The sequence below is a fragment of the Macaca nemestrina genome, chromosome 6 (assembly GCF_043159975.1).
Source record: "Macaca nemestrina isolate mMacNem1 chromosome 6, mMacNem.hap1, whole genome shotgun sequence".
Classification (NCBI taxonomy): Eukaryota; Metazoa; Chordata; class Mammalia; order Primates; family Cercopithecidae; genus Macaca; species Macaca nemestrina.
The window spans coordinates 52,088,855-52,106,119 of NC_092130.1; the positions used below are offsets into that span (position 1 = coordinate 52,088,855).

Sequence of the window (17,265 nt, forward strand, 5' to 3'; positions counted from 1 at the left end):
AAAAAAAAAGATAGTAGTGATAGAGGCAGTGATAAGTAGACAAATTCCAGATATTTTTGTTTGTTTGTTTTTTGTTTGTGTTTTTGTTTTTTGTTTTTTGTTTTTTGTTTTTTTTGAGACGCAGTCTCCCTCTGTCCCCCAGGCTGGAGTGCAGTGGCACGATCTCCACTCACTGCAAGCTCCACCTCCTGGGTTCACGCCATTCTTCTGCCTCAGCCTCCTGAGTAGCTGGGACTACAAATGCCCGCCACCACGCTCGGCTAATTTTGTATATTTTTAGTAGGGACAGGGTTTCACCAAGTTAACCAGGATGGTTGTTTCCAGATATGTTTTGAAGGTTGAGTAGACAGCCCTTATTACTTGATTGAATAAGGAGTCAAAAATGATGTCAAAGCTTAGGGGGCCTGTGCAACTGGAAAAAAAAAAAAAAAAGAATTTCCTTGTATTGAAAATGCAGAAGACTGGGAGAGAAGACAGCAGATTTTGTACATGGAGGAAAGAGCATCGACAATTTGATTTTAGATGTGTTAACTTTGAAATAACTATTAGATGTTTAAGAGAAGAAATGAAATAGGCAGTTGGCAGAAGGGTCTAGAGTTCACGGGAAAGATGAGACACAGAACCATAAATTTGAGAGTTCTCAACAAAAAAGTAATATTTAAACCCATAGACTCAATGGAGTGATCTGGATGATAACTGTAGAGATAAAGAAAAGCCTTAGATTAGCAGATCCCTTAAATATTTTCTCTAAGTTTGTTACAGGCTATCTTTTCCAAAACCTGCGAAGTTAGCTATGCAAGTTGAAACTAAACCATTGGATAAACTCATGATATAGATTAATTATACAAAAAATGTGTTGTATTCATATTATTGGAGGTCCAGTATGTCCCAAATGAGAAATGTCTTACTATCTTGTCCATTCCATGAGTATAGGAAAATAGGGTCTGTGTGGATTTCTAAACATAGGAAAGTCTGCCATAATTGGCTTCCTCTGACGCAATCTCAAAAAAGCTTAAAGCAGGCGATCGCTTGGTAGTAAGGATTAAAAGGAGCCTTTCATGTTAATGTACAAAATTTGAATTTCATCCTTTGAGTGACTTTTCCCTAAAATGGAATCCTTACTATGTAAGCAAGGGCAAGTGTAAGCTCCTTTGTTGCTCTACAGACAACCGTGTGGGCAACTGCTACCTGAAGTTTGGACCTCGAGGAGATGGGAGTCTGTCTTGCAACACCGAGATCGGGGTGGGCGTCAGTCGCTCTTCGTGCTGCTGCTCTCTGGGAAAGGCCTGGGGAAACCCCTGTGAGACATGCCCCCCTGTCAATAGCAGTAAGTACAAAACTGAAGAAGAGACAGAAAACCACCTGGTGTCTAAAGATTCATTGCAATTTTATTCCTGAGCTGGGAGTAAGGAGTGTTTAGTGAGGACAAAACAAAAAAATTGAATTTGGACTACTTTCAGTGATCGCACTGAAACCAGCCAAGAGTGTTAAAGGATTTGAATTCCTCTCTTCCTGTGTTTTATCATGATATGTTAAAAAAATAATTTTTTACCGTAATCATGTATGGATAGTACTAATATCAATTCTCCATGATATCACAGATAAAACATATTCCTGATTATTCTCAAAGGTTATTAGTTCAGCTTCTTAGGTGTGTTGTATTCCTGAAGTCAATTATAGAATGCCTTAAATTGAAACATCTGTTCTGATATGAACATGAACCAAAACCTGTATTCTCTAAACTCAATTTACTAGCTAAAAGAACTGCAAGGGATTTTTTTCTTTAAATTGAAAACAAATGGTTCGTGTTATTCTACTGTGTATGTGATTAATAAAGTATGATCTTTTATGTAAAATATGTAACTTTAAATGTATATGAAAGGGCACTAAGAAAAATTTGGATACATCCCTTAGGATGAGTATATTGAGCCTGTCATTTGCTGAATGCTTGCTTGTTGTCTCAGCCACTTGGACACGGGTATCAAACCTCTTATTTTTCTATTGTTTTGTAGCGGAATATTACACCCTGTGTCCCGGAGGTGAAGGCTTCAGACCTAACCCCATCACAATCATTTTAGAAGGTGAGCTAATCCAACTGTCACCCAGATTTAAACAAGGTAAAGAGTTAGTTTTAGAGAAAAGCTGGTGGAAAAGTTACGGGGCAGAGCAGTCACAGCAAGATAATTTAGTAAAATTACAGATGGACTTTAATTACTAAAATGTTAAACGACCACTTTTATCAAGCAGTAATGATCCATTGCAGTGATTTGATATCTGACTGTTCTGCAGAGAAACTCTTTCCTGTTGTCCCCTACCTTGAATAATCCCCAACTTATTTTATTCATTTTCTCAGATAATGGTAAAAGTTCCATGACAAAGCCAAGAAGATACTTGAGCAGAATAAACTTGCCATCTAAGTGTGCATTCATTTGGATGCATAGAAGTCTGCTGATTCTTGCAAGATCACAGTTTTGAAAGATCTAATACTAACTCTTATCCTTCATGAAGGTGTTTGTTTTAAGTGCACTATCTCCCCTTTTGCAGACATTGACGAATGCCAGGAGTTACCAGGTCTCTGCCAGGGTGGAAACTGCATCAACACTTTTGGGAGCTTCCAGTGTGAGTGCCCACAAGGCTACTACCTCAGCGAGGAAACTCGCATCTGTGAAGGTGAGATGAATTTGATGCCTAAAATGCTCAGTGCTGTTCGAAACAAAATGGCTGCCGAGGCCTGGGGGAAAGGCCCATCCTCAAATTCTACAAAAGGCTCAATTAAGACTGGTTCATAGCTTTTTTCTTTTCATATCAATGTGGCTAAGTTGTATGATGATAGAAAATTAATTTACAGCTCATTGCCATAATTCACTATATTTTTCTATGAGGCTTGATTAAATATAAATTGGGAAAATGGGGTAGTATGAAAACCTACAATATTAAGTAAGTTGTTAGTGAAAATATTGATAAGCATTACATTTTACAAGGAAAAATTGGTAAGCTTCAATGTGACCATTAACTTAATATTGATCAGTAATTTTTTAAAGGTTGGACTATATGGTATGAAGAAGTTCAAAGGTTATGCAGCTGCCATTCTTGCTTCCGTCCCCTCACCTTATCACATGGTATTTCAATTGTTTTAGGGGCCTGTCTCACCACTAAACTGGGGGCTTCTGGAGGCACGGTCCACATCTTACTCATGATTACAGCTACAAGTTCTAGCTTACAGTAGAATCTCAATATTTAATTGTGAAATGAATGAATCCTTCTAACTGAATATTAAGCATGTAGCGTAATTATTTCCATTTTAACTTTTCTTTTGGAACACGTTCGATAAATGCATCTGGAAGAAATAGGATATAATAAGGAGAACAACCAGCAGCTGCACTGCTTTAAGAATCTCTGAATTGTTACTAGTTTGAAAGAAGCTACAAAGACAAAGGCTTTCCCAACCTGCATTCACTTTAAAGTTGGCATTAAAACTTAGCCTAAGTGACATAGGACGAAAACAGGCTTTAAAGAAATTCCAATTGAAGAATGTGAATTACAATTTAAAAAAAAAATATATATATATATATATATGTGCCAAGGAAATTATTTTTTGCCACTTTAGAATAATTTCTTTTGATGCTTTATATTTTTTAATATGGGGATTTTTTTCTTTTGAAGAAAGGTGTATCTGTGTTATATAAATGCGTATTTGGCATATTTTCTTTATTTCTAAATTTTGCGTAAATAGGGATTTAGAGAATCACCTATGTTTTGTTCAGTCATCTAAGTAATATAAATTCATTGAAAAAATATATTTATTAATTAATGGATATTCTTGCCTACTCTAGATATTGATGAGTGTTTTGCACATCCTGGTGTGTGTGGGCCTGGGACCTGCTATAACACCCTGGGAAATTACACCTGCATTTGCCCACCTGAGTACATGCAGGTCAATGGAGGCCACAACTGCATGGGTAGGTAAAGAACTCTGAGATTAATTACAGCACAGTTGTCAACTTCACACCTAAAGCACTTATGTCTCAGAACTATTGTTCAGGAAGTTTGAAAGTTAAATCTTCGTGAATTGAGATATTTCAGAATCTTGTAAGCTGCTGGCTTAGTATCAAATTTTTGACCTTTGGATATACATTTACATTTTTAAAAGCTTGAATCTAATATAGAAAATTTCCTCAAATGTTATATATTCGTAAATTTGTCATCTCCATTCATACAGTGTGAACATTAATATACAAATAAAATAACATTTGAATTTTAATGCTTAATTTTTTTAATTAAATAAATGATTTTGAGAGAAAAACAAATATGTATTAACATTGTCTCCAAAGAAGATTATAAGTGAAATCCTTTATCTAAGGATAAAGGAGAGATGTTAATCTAAAAATGATTTATGTTTAAAGACTTATTTTAAGATAGCTTCAAATGACTCAGAAGGTTTTCAGAGTTGCGTTCATCAGGAAAGCTTGATGTCTACAGCAGTGCGGGCTTCATTATAAACTACTCATGGATACAAATGGCCAGCTTCTTTGTTTTTCTTTATGTAGACATGAGAAAAAGCTTTTGCTACCGAAGCTATAATGGAACCACTTGTGAGAATGAGTTGCCTTTCAATGTGACAAAAAGGATGTGCTGCTGCACATATAATGTGGGCAAAGCCTGGAACAAACCTTGTGAACCATGCCCAACTCCAGGAACAGGTAAGCACATGGCTCGTGCTTCCTCTGACTGCCGTGTCAGTGATACATGCATACGTGTAACAATATAGTCAAAGTCAATGCATGCTAAAACTAGAGATGCTCAGTTCCGAAAATATTCAAGAGCATCATATGGCTCTATTTCCCAACTGGCCCTCTTTGAGATTCACACACTAACTTCTGAGACATTATGTTGAATAGGCTTGTAAATCCTGAAAATAAGATCATTGCTGAAGAGTTAGAGTTTATAGCATTAGTCCATTTAAACTTGGTATCTTAAACTATGCTTGTCAATTATTGATTTATTCATCAAACAAATCTTTCTTAAGCAAGTATTGTATGCCACTTTGCTAGACATGGAAGGTGTAATATTTGGAAAAAAACTAAATTCAAAAAGTTCATTTTTTTAGTTCAGTCATGGAAAATATGCAAAAAGTGTTTTTATGAGCAAATTTTACATAAAAGCAACCCATTGTCAAAATGTGCCTTTACATCTTCTTCCTCAGACATCAGTGAAATTTTTAGGCAAAAAATAGAGCTTGTCTTTACTTGGTCATTTTTTTTTCACAAGACAGATTCTTTTGAAAGAAAAAGTGAAAGATAATAGAGATAAGACCAAAAATGCTTGTCTTAAAATTGCTGTCCATCAGTTTCTCTTTTATGACCTGTAGAATGGCAACTTTTAATAACTATAGATACTAAGAGTTGAACCAGTAGGCCAAATAAGAAACGGTGATTATATATTTGTTACCAAATATTACTTAGGGTATTTGTATTTAAATGTTTCATTTAATGTGTTGATGAAATTAAGGAGAGAAATGGTGAAAAGCAACACATAGGCCTTTTTCAGTGACTCGAATTCACTGGTCAAATGGATTTTCTTAGCCTTATCTTGCCATTATTATGTTCCATACAATTAAATAGAAACATTCCTACAATTCTCAACTTTCAAACTGCATAGTTACAAATTGAAGATCATTGATTTGGGGAATTAAAATGGCACTTTCTTTGTGAGAAGAAACGAAAGCTTAGATTTGAGAGACAGGTCTGTATTTAAATCAAAACTCTTAGGATACTTATTGTGGAACCTCCTGCAGAGTATTTATCCTTTCTGAAACTAATTTCTCATGTATAAAATGGGAATAATAAATAATTACAGTGACTAATTCATATGGTTGCAGTGACAATTAGGGAGATTATACATATAAATTATAATGTGTACATTGCCAGACAATTAGAAACCATTAAATTGAGCATCTGTTGTCTTTCTCCCTGTTCTCAATACTCGGTATTTATTGCTGGATGAAATATACAGCATCCCTGACCCGATAGCACTTGGAATATAGTATGCAGTTCAAGTTTTACCTAATACTGTTTTCAGGAGTTTTACTCACTTGTATAGCATTGAGTGTCAGAAGCATTTTCATCTTGCAAATTATAATTCTTTTAAATTTCCACTGATTTGGTGAATTATGTGTGAGAATACCTCTTATAGTCCCTATTTTATTTCATAATGCATTGTTTTTGATGATTCGAATTTCACATTCCAACCAGTAGACACAGTAAAAAAAAAAAAATAATAAAATAATATTCGTATCTCATTCATTATTCATTGTTTGCCTATTTCCCCTCTACAACATTATTTTTGCATGTCTATACCTTTGTGCGCTCTGTAATTCCTTTTTCAATTTGTACTTCTCTTTTTTAAATCTTTATGTATTGGATGTTTTCTAAAGCTCTGCGTATCAAAAGAAAAAGAGTATTTAAATATCTAAATAAACATTTTGAATCTTATAATGATTTACTTGCCTTCTGATATTAGAGCAGTAAAATGTTAATGAGAGTAATAGAAATAACAATGATAATAATGGTAAAGAATGCCTAGATCCACTCCTAGTAGAAGCTGGCATTGCTATCAAATAAATATAATTGAAATCAAAATGTCTGGTTGTGAATAATGTAAAATATATTTGTTTGTGAAAGTAATACAAAATGTTATTTTGAAGGAATTTGAGAAATTTAAGAGTGCATTGCTTTGTTTATATTTTAAAGCTGACTTTAAAACCATATGTGGAAATATTCCTGGATTCACCTTTGACATTCATACAGGAAAAGCTGTTGGTGAGTTTTTCCAGATTATGTTTGTTTTAATACATACGTGTATCATTCTGTAAAAATCTGTGTTTTTAAAATTTAAGAGTACCGCAAAGCATAATAATCTGGATTCCAATCTAATATAGTTAAATAAGAGAGAAATAACAGGCTTACAGACTCTAACCAGGTATTAATAATGATACTCCATCAGCATAGTCTGGTGATTGGGTTATGGTAGTCATGTGACTATCTGAATATTTGCCACATCCACCATGCTAAAGCTTCAGTTGTCCTTGTCATGCACATTGTATTACATGACTCTAAATAATCTACCTTATTTTAACCTTTAGTTGCTATTTTCTTAAGTACATTTTTAAATTTTTGGTGTATTTTTGCAGTTTCCCTTTTTACTGGTCTAAATATGAATTTGCAGACTTATTTTTCATATTAATTCCTTCTAAATGTACATTGTGTTGCTCACTCTAATTTCCTTCCTCAAAGATTCGGTAAGCAATATCTTTTACTTTTTTTTTGAGATGAAGTTTTACGCTTATTGCCCAGGCTGGAGTGCAATGGCGCAATCTCGGCTCACTGTAACCTCCGTCTGCTAGGTTCAAGTGATTCTTCTGCCTCAGCCTCCCGAGTAGCTGGGATTACAGGCACCCACTACCATACCCGGCTAAGTTTTTGTATTATAGTAGAGACAGGGGTTTCACCATGTTGGTCAGGCTGGTCTCAAACTCCTGACCTCGTGATCCACCCACCTCAGCCTCCCAAAGTGCTGGGATTACAGGCGTGAGCCACCACACCTGGCCTAAGCAATTAAGTCTCCATTATGAATACATGATAAAACAAAGTACATACAATGATGAAAACATAGCTTTTTAAACAAATGACTAGCAGCAGTTAGGGTAACCTGAAGAAGAGGTTTGATTGCCTAGGAAGTTCATTTGCTATATTGACTCTGAAATTACTTGGTATATTTTATCAGCTACTTACATTTTTTCCATCACTGTTTCTGTTTTCTGGTATATATGTTTTTATAAACCAAAAAAATTATCCATGCCAGTATATAATTGATTTTTGTGACACTGAATATTTGTTCTCATCCCAGGGTACATGTACCATTATTCAAGGTTATATGGTAAGTACATTAAGCAGAACAACATATATTTGACCAAATCTGTTCCGTTTCAGACATTGATGAATGTAAAGAGATTCCAGGCATTTGTGCAAACGGTGTGTGCATTAACCAGATTGGCAGTTTCCGCTGTGAATGTCCTACAGGATTCAGTTACAATGACCTGCTGTTGGTTTGCGAAGGTAATCTGAATAATGTATGTCCTTTATCCAGTATAATTTGGTATACATAAATAGCATTTAGATGGTTTCTGATTTTTACTATTTCTTCTACAATTTTTCAAGAATTGATCATCAAAGTGTGACGTGAATGTAACGCTAATACAATAATAAAAAGGACTCCTTAAAATGGAACTGTTGCTCTTTCAGATATAGACGAGTGCAGCAATGGTGATAATCTCTGTCAGCGGAATGCAGACTGCATCAATAGTCCTGGTAGTTACCGCTGTGAATGTGCCGCGGGTTTCAAACTTTCACCCAATGGGGCCTGTGTAGGTAAGAAAGAGGCTGACTCATTCTTTGGCACTGAGCAAAAGATTCCTTAGCTTTCCTATCAAAAAATACTTGCAAGAATAATTTCAGAAAGATTTTCTCTCTCAATCTGTTCACTTATAGTGAACCTATTTCACCATATCTTTTATTTTGTTAAGAAAATAGGTCTCTTCAATGGATTTCCCCAGGATTGGACCTAAAACAAAATAATATCCTTGAGATACCAAAAAAACATAAATAATTGCTTAAATAGAGAGAGTTGGATAAGTTAAAGCCTTGTTCATTTCACTTCAGCTATTGTTATGGTTCATTTTCAGCCTGTCTATAATAATTAATAGCAGATTAGAGAAACACAACTGTGAAAAATGAAGAAATCTTAATAAAAATCAGATACATGTAACGTGTTTTGTTTGTTTGTTTGTTTTAGATCGCAACGAATGTTTAGAAATTCCTAACGTTTGCAGTCATGGCTTGTGTGTTGATCTGCAAGGAAGTTACCAGTGCATCTGCCACAATGGCTTTAAGGCTTCTCAGGACCAGACCATGTGCATGGGTAAGAAGGACATGTGGCTCAAGGGAGTGAAGTGGGGCTGGGACTCCAGAACAAATCACAGTTCCATCAAGTGCCATGACTAACTACTATGTGTCGGTCAGAAACAATCTTGCAAAAAATTAACTAGGTCAAACTGTTTAAGTCTTGATTCAGTATAAAATTTGCAAACAGGGACATACTGCAATATGTTCTTCAGTTCAGTGATTCACAGCTTTTTCTCTAGAAGATGTTCACATGGCTCGATATGCACTCTGAGTCACTTGGGCTTGTGTGGAACTTACCATAGCACCCGCTGCCCTTTACTTTCATGTTTCTCCTCAAGACACCATTTTGGAATGCAAGAGAGTAGTAAGAGTGACAGCATTAAACTTAATAAATTTATACACATATGCACATACTTTTGTAAAACAAATTGTTGAATACATGGGATTTATGTACATATTTTCTGTTTTATCTCTTAAAAATCGCTTCAGGAGCAAATATAGCCAAACTCTTCAAAAATTCCGAGTAGCTAATGTAATGGGTAGTCAAGTGATAATAGTGCTTAGTGAGTTCTTGCTGAGCTGATGATTAATAAGTTTTCAAAGACAGATGGGCTGGATGCCATGAAGCTGGAACTGAGTATAACCCCTTAAGTCTGATGTCAGCCATTGGCTCTGCCTCTGCTGAAGAGTTTTCTTTCTGTGCTTTGCACTTGAAGGGGGAAAATCAAATTTAAAACTTGGCTACTTATAATTAGCATGTTCTCAGTGTAGAAAAGGCTAGGGCTGTTCAGCTACTCTTTTGATATTCAAGATATTATCTATGTGAATATTAAAATCAGATTTCAGTACCACAGGACTGGTTTCCTTCATGACACATTCATACAACAGGGAATACCTGGAGTGTGTCTCCAGGTTCATCCACTAAGAGTCCTCCCTTTGGAATTCTCCCATAATGGCAGGGAAAATTCTCTAGGTGATGCTTATACAAAGGAATATGCAGGATCTGGTCTTATTTGCATGAACTCCCTAAGAATGCTTGCTTATACATGCTGTTTCTTGCCATACTCCCAGAGAGAGTATGATTTACCAAAAAAAAAAAAATGTGAGATTTATGATTCAGAAATTCTTATGGTGAAGATCTGTCTACTCATAACAATTCTTCCATGATAAAAACTAGTCGGATTCTTCAGTAACACCTCCCTTATACAGACCTTCCTTCCTAAAGAACAGTACCAACCCCCACCCTTTTTTTGGTGTAGTAGAGTTTCAGCAGACTGGAATTCATAATTGGGGAGTCTGCTCTCTCATATGACAGATGACCTTTCTAAGTATTTTCTTAATTCAGTTTTTTTGAAGGCTAATAGTGAATTCTAATAAACTTCAATTTGGATTTCATTACTTCATACAATTAAGTAAACTAAAGTTTATCTTTGTTGTCCCACTCAAATTAAGGGATTTAAATTTCTGGGTAAGTGTTTATAATGCCTTTTATAATGAAACAAATTGTTTCAATATTTTAGAAGATCAGTTTTATTTACAATTATTAAGCAGACCTGCTCATTAATACATCTCTGCTAGGGGGATGCTCTCCTAGGCTATGTCTGAGTATTATCTGACACAGTCAGTACCTGTTAAACTGTATTATTTTCTTATAATTTTACAATTTTGATTTCTTGTAATTTTGATTTTTCTCTATCTCATACTCATTTTCCTCAAGGAGATATGAGTTCCTAGTACTGAATCAGGAAAATCTAAATAATTCCATAGTTTAAACATATAAAAGGGTTAATAGCCTATTTTTTTCCAGTTAAAAATTTAATTTTTTGAGCCAGTATTTCTTTGTAGATGTTGATGAGTGCGAGCGGCATCCGTGTGGAAATGGAACTTGTAAAAACACCGTTGGATCCTATAACTGTCTGTGCTACCCAGGGTTTGAACTCACTCATAATAATGATTGCTTGGGTAAGTACTTCATTCAGTCTTTTATTGCTTCTATTTCATTTCCACACAGTGTGCTGAAATAAAAAACAAAACTAAAGACCAAAAAAAAATTATATTACTGAAATTGCAAATATGTGCCAAAAGATATATAATATCATTGACTGGTTTCTAGTTAACTGATACCACAGTATTGGCCTAAATTGTCACAAGACAATATACGCTTGAACCCTTTTGTCAGTCAACCAATCAATTCAGGAAAAAAGGTCATTCAGATCACAGTAAACATATTGGGACTGATTTATGGTTTGGGGTATTTGTATTCCCTTAATGAGATCAAAAATAGACCATTGTCTCAATGTTATTATAAGTATTTCATTTAAATCCATTCTGGATTATTTACATTCAAGTACCAGTAGCCGCCTACTTCCACTTGTCATGGCTTGACATTTCATTTTCCATCAGGTTTTGAAGCCAAGATGCCTTCCCCCACTCCAAAAAAAAAAAGAATGGTGACTAGGTTTCTAGATTAGCCCTCAGAAATCTCTCCTATGCGCAGCACAGGACTTTAGCCTTTGGCCCACAGCAACATACAAATGTGAAATGGAAACTGATAGTGAGTGGGAGAGGATCCTGAAGTAGTTGGAGGAGAGAATAAGAGAAATGACAGCAAACGTTTATTCCTTGTTTACCACGTGGCAGGAACTGCATGGGTAGTTTACAGCATAATGTGTTGTGTTTCGCATGGCCCTGCAAGGTATGTGGAAGAACTTAGGTTTTCTACCATTGTGGGACTGTATCAGAGCTCATCCCCACCTCCTCATTTAACCTAACATAAGTCCCTCTCTGTTTTTTTTATTTTTCAAAATTCCACACTTGTGAAAAAAAATAGAGCTAATTGGACATTTTATTTAACTGCTGCCTTCTTGACTAGTTTCTTAGAGCCTTTGTACAGTCAGGGAGAACTAAAAAATACGGACATGGCTCTGATCAAAGTACAATCTTCAACCAACCCAGGAAATTACCCAAATGTAGTCAACTCTAAACTTAAATGAAAACTTAACAGTTAGTGTATTTTTTCTTTAAATTATGTATTATGTCAGCAATTCCAGTGTTTTTAATATCATTGATTTTCCTGTAATAAATAAGCTCATTTATTTGTTCTCTGAATATGGTCAGCTTAGCTCCAGGTAAAGTATCTGAAAATTAGGCAGTCAGATTAAATCACACATATCCCCCAGCCTGTAGGAAAATAAATATTTTTCAGTTAGAAAGAATGGAAAGCTTCACCTTAAACCTTGATTTTTATCTGGTTCTAAATTTATGAGTTATATTAATATCAAAAATGAAAAAAAAGTATCTTTATGGTTGAAAAATAGTAGGAATCTATGGGATCCTATTAATTAAATGATCCTTATGATATGTGCCATTTTTGTCTGTTGATGAGGAATTGTAATGTGGGATTTCTTATAAATGCAATAAGTATGTTTTTAAGTAGTGACTTGTGAAACAAGTGTTAAGAGCTCTTTCTGAAAAACGGACTCCTGTTTGCTTACAGACATAGATGAGTGCAGTTCCTTTTTTGGTCAGGTGTGCAGAAATGGACGGTGTTTTAATGAAATTGGCTCCTTCAAGTGTCTGTGCAACGAAGGTTATGAACTTACCCCAGATGGCAAAAACTGTATAGGTAAGTATCTAAATAACAAGCAGTCTTTATGGTGATTTTTTTTTGTTTTTTGTTTGTTTGTTTGTTTGGTAAAATGATGATGTGTACCTCCCCTCCTTTCACTTTAGAATTCATTAATATTTCATTTAATCATCAGATCACATGATCAAGATAAACTATGATGGAAAATTTTAGCATAAGGTATCAACAATGGGAATATCTCATAGGCAATGTGTTTACTGGGGACAGAGCTTGAGGCTGTCCATGTCTTAAGAAAAGTAGGCAAAGGAAACAAATCAAGAAAATTAGCCACTTGCCAAATAGGAAATATCCAAGATGTCGGAAGAGTATCTCTGGGAATATGTGTTCATGGTGACCCAGTAGATCAGAGGACTTGTGAGTTCATGTTAATATCATTTGGCAGACAGATAAATGTATGCAACAATTATCTCATGCTTAAATTATTTTTTCTCTTCTTTTTCTCTAAAGACACTAATGAGTGTGTCGCCCTTCCTGGCTCTTGCTCTCCTGGTACCTGTCAGAATTTGGAGGGATCCTTCAGATGCATCTGTCCCCCAGGGTATGAAGTAAAAAGCGAGAACTGCATTGGTAAGACTAACATTTATTCTGAGGCCCACAGGTAGCTCAGTATAGTAAGACACGGTGGAGACTCTGGAAGCATACTAAGTGCCAACCATTGCAAGCATGCTGACCTAAGGAATTAAACATATCGCTGCCTATGTCTGTTTTACTGAACCATCAGAAATGATGGTGAGAATAAAAAACTTGGGGATGTAGGATTTTTTCATCACCAGAAGTCTAATGCTAGTCAAAGAATTTTCAGCATACGCTAATCTTTTTTTCAAATGTCAACAGAGACTTTCAATGAATTTAAAGAGCGTCTACAAAAATTGTAATCTTTGACACCCAGTTTTAAAACAGCTATTAAAGGTGTCTAGAGTCTTAGAAATGTGAAGCAGAAAAATCTTGACAATGCTGTTGAGACATTCTTTTCCTTGGGAAGGCCTCATGTCAGAGCAGAAAATATTAATCCATTTGTCATAACAGATGTTTTTCTGTTGAAACTCTTCCAGCACACATGAACTCTGTAACCGCATCAAAAGTGGGTCCTTGAATTGCCTAGTGGACATGATGAAGTCCCACTTTTTTTACAGTTCACTTTATTTCACTTTTATACAAATTATTTTTTACAGCCTCGTTGAAATTCAGAAGCACCAGCATCTTAGTGTGGTTTTTCTAACGTGAAAAGATGCTAAGGATATTTTTTTGCCTTTGAGTTATCCAATTTTTTATAATTCTGTCACCCTTGGCAAGATTCTACCTAAAGATATATCATTCTACTGTTCATATTTAAAGGAATTAAATAGGGCAGAAGGAAGCAGTTTACTTCATAGAATTTAATTATTCTTCAGACCACATAATTAGATATCATGAGTATCCCCTAGTCATTCTGATTTGTATAGTTCGTTATAAGATTGTCTAGTGTTTTTAATATTTAAAAATTAATAAACAATAATACTAGAATCATCTCAGTAAGAAGTTTCTTGAAAAGTTTAAGACCCTGTTGTTCTTCCATTTTCTTTTCTCATGCTCAATCTTGATTCTTCTTTGTCTCTGTGATCCTTCTCTTTATGGAATGATAATTAAAGTAGTGTGTCAGCCACTAGGAGGGAAATAGAAATACATATGCCTCCTTGTATGAGGCAATCTTGGCTACCTGTCCTCTTAATGAAAGTATGGATATATTTTATTAAGATATCATATATTATTATTTATTAAGTTTCAGAAATATTTCCTTTTCCTTTATCTGTCATTAGCAATGACACTAGTTTGCATCTCTGAAAAAATGGTTTTAATTTATTACTTTTTTTTTTTTTGAGATGGAGTCTCACTCTGTCACCCAGGCTGGAGTGCAGTGGCACTATCTTGGCTCACTGCAATCCCCACCTCCTGGATTCAAGCAATTCTCCTGCCTCAGCCTCCGGAGTAGCTGGGATTACAGGTGCCCACCACCATGCCTGGCTAATTTTTGTACTTTTAGTAGAGACGGGGTTTCACTATGTTGACCAGGCTGGTCTCGAACTCCTGACCTCAAGTGATCCACCCGCCTCAGCCTCCCAAAGTGTGAAAAAATGTTTTTTAATTAACTTACTTCACTATAAGAAGATTTTCTTCAGACTAGTATCCTTTCTACCAATGTTTCCCAGATGACATTCTAACATGACCACACACACACACATACATCAATATGTGTATACATACCCTGCACAGATATAAATTCATTCCTACGTTTAGTGGGTATTACAGTGAACATTTGGCACCTTTCTAGGTGCTGGAAATACAGGAACATCATCTTTGCTTTGGGGTAGCTTGCTACCTAAGGGGAGAGACCTATTTTGTAAATAAACCTGTTCTGTGAAGACGTCCTTATAATACAATATGACAGACACTGTACTGGAGGTCCATTCAGGAGATGGGAGCACCACAGGAGGTTAGGGATCATTGTGGTAGTTGTGAGAGGGTAGCAGTTCAAGAAAGCCTGTCACAGAGGATCAATGATTGTGTAGGTCACTCTTAAGTGTTGGATAGGAATTTCCTGATCAACCAAAGAAAGAGAACGGAAGAGGCTATTTGGAAATGTAGGTAGCATGAGCACAATAAGGAGCATAGAATGGCTGGCTCAGAAGACTGAATTCAGGCCTGCGGTCAGTATGGAGCCATTGCAGGAGTTGTTGTATTTTTTTGTTTTTTTTTGTTGTTGTTGTTTGAAGGGGTGGGTTGGTTTCTGCAGTTTTTTGTCATTTTATAGAAGGGCTGTGATGACTCTTTTGTTAAACTTCTCCCAACATGAACTGAGAACTTGTATGTGCCATATACCATGCTAGAAGCTGAAGGTTCAACCGTGAGCCAGACAGACATGTCATGTCCTCATGGAGCTTACATTCTAATGTACCTGAAAAGTAATATTTTTTTCATGTGGTTAAAACATTCCATTAAATAAGTACTTCCCACAAAAAATGACGGAAAATCACTAGTGAGGCACACATGCTTATTTATTTTCAGGAAGTGTTCTGGGGAAGAGGGGAAATGATAACTCTGTCAAAATATGTCTCAGCCCTCCAGTTCCATAGGCACAGATTTTCAAATGTTATCAGATGGACGTTTTAGAAAGGCACCCCTGGTGGCAAGGTGACAAGAAGAAGACAGGGAGATGTAGACATCAGTTGAGAGACTGGTGGCAAATGATGATGGCTGTGGAAGTCCTAAGAAGGTAGAACTGGCTGCCACGTTCTGCTTGCATGTGGAGTGAAAAAAGGAGAGAAATAGGGGTGACTTGGGGATCACAATTTGGATTACTGAGAGAGAGATATCAGGGAGACGGGGACCAGTTCGTAGAACATTTGGCCACATGGAGCCTGCAATGCCCATGAGACGTGGAGTTGTTCATGTCAGGTAGGCAGGTAGACATACATACACCCCTAAAGATCAAAAACAGGAAGGTGGACATGGACTTGGGACTCTCTGGCACATGGTTGGTTGAAATCGAATATAACTTTTGACTTCTGAAGCAATAATAGTTTATTTTTATGAATAAATTAAACATACAACATAATGTCATCTCTTGTCTGAAATATCAACTGGCTAGTGGACTATGCTAGTATGGACAGTTGTTTATTTTCAAGTGTTGAATGACTAATAAATACTCCCCCTGTTCTGCAGATATAAATGAATGTGATGAAGATCCCAACATTTGTCTTTTTGGTTCCTGTACTAATACTCCAGGGGGCTTCCAGTGCCTCTGCCCCCCTGGCTTCGTACTATCTGATAATGGACGGAGATGCTTTGGTAAGATTTGGAATGACTTCACTGTCACAGTTCACCCTTAGAAACTTTAAAGCTGGATTGTAAACCATCATGCTGGTATTAGTCCTGACAAAATAAATGTCTCTGCTAAAATACATCTGCAAGTTAAAAATTTAGGTCTCAAACATACGCAGTGAACAATTTTTAAGGTACTTTGAATTATTGCCACTGTTTCTACATTTTTATAAACATTTTTACTAAAAGAAAAATTCTTATTCTGATTTATCAGAATGACTATGTTAATTTTGTTGTTGGCATAGCTTTTTTATATATTGGTGTATGCGTTGCTTTTGGTGTGATGTAACTTACTGAAAGTTACCTCAATTGTTTTTCTTAGGCTATCACACAACAGTGAGAAAAGAGTGGAAATCATTTTAATACTGAGCATGATTTCTCGAATTTCCTTAGCACATTATAAAAATATTTTAAGCATATTAAAAAATTAAATAATTTTGTAGCCAGGTCAATCTAAATTGGCAAATGAAATCAGCAATTGAAGATTTCCAGACCTGTCTTAACTGTTGATCTAGTCTGCATCGCGTGTTCTACAATGAGAAATGTTCTGTCCAAACAGTGTTACAAAATAATTCCATCTGTAATATTTGCTTTTTTGATTAGATACTCGCCAGAGCTTCTGCTTCACAAATTTTGAAAATGGAAAGTGTTCTGTGCCCAAAGCTTTCAACACCACAAAAGCAAAATGCTGCTGTAGTAAGATGCCAGGAGAGGGCTGGGGGGACCCCTGTGAGCTGTGCCCCAAAGACGATGAAGGTAAGAGCAATGACATCAAACAGCACTTTGTGTACCAGTTTTTGA

At 35.8% G+C, this 17,265-nt stretch overlaps 1 protein-coding gene across 1 annotated transcript in view; it reads left to right on the forward strand.

Annotated features, from left to right (window-relative positions):
• Positions 1 to 17,265, forward strand: part of LOC105467220 (fibrillin 2) — a 275,881-nt gene that overhangs the window by 226,302 nt on the left and 32,314 nt on the right. The window contains exons 37-50 of the mRNA XM_011716704.3: positions 1,166 to 1,327; positions 2,013 to 2,081; positions 2,545 to 2,670; positions 3,834 to 3,959; positions 4,548 to 4,700; positions 6,750 to 6,818; positions 7,989 to 8,114; positions 8,301 to 8,426; positions 8,851 to 8,976; positions 10,806 to 10,922; positions 12,457 to 12,585; positions 13,054 to 13,173; positions 16,306 to 16,431; positions 17,068 to 17,220. Of these exons, the coding sequence (XP_011715006.2) occupies positions 1,166 to 1,327; positions 2,013 to 2,081; positions 2,545 to 2,670; positions 3,834 to 3,959; positions 4,548 to 4,700; positions 6,750 to 6,818; positions 7,989 to 8,114; positions 8,301 to 8,426; positions 8,851 to 8,976; positions 10,806 to 10,922; positions 12,457 to 12,585; positions 13,054 to 13,173; positions 16,306 to 16,431; positions 17,068 to 17,220 (1,728 nt within the window). The remainder of the gene's footprint in view (positions 1 to 1,165; positions 1,328 to 2,012; positions 2,082 to 2,544; positions 2,671 to 3,833; positions 3,960 to 4,547; positions 4,701 to 6,749; positions 6,819 to 7,988; positions 8,115 to 8,300; positions 8,427 to 8,850; positions 8,977 to 10,805; positions 10,923 to 12,456; positions 12,586 to 13,053; positions 13,174 to 16,305; positions 16,432 to 17,067; positions 17,221 to 17,265) is intronic.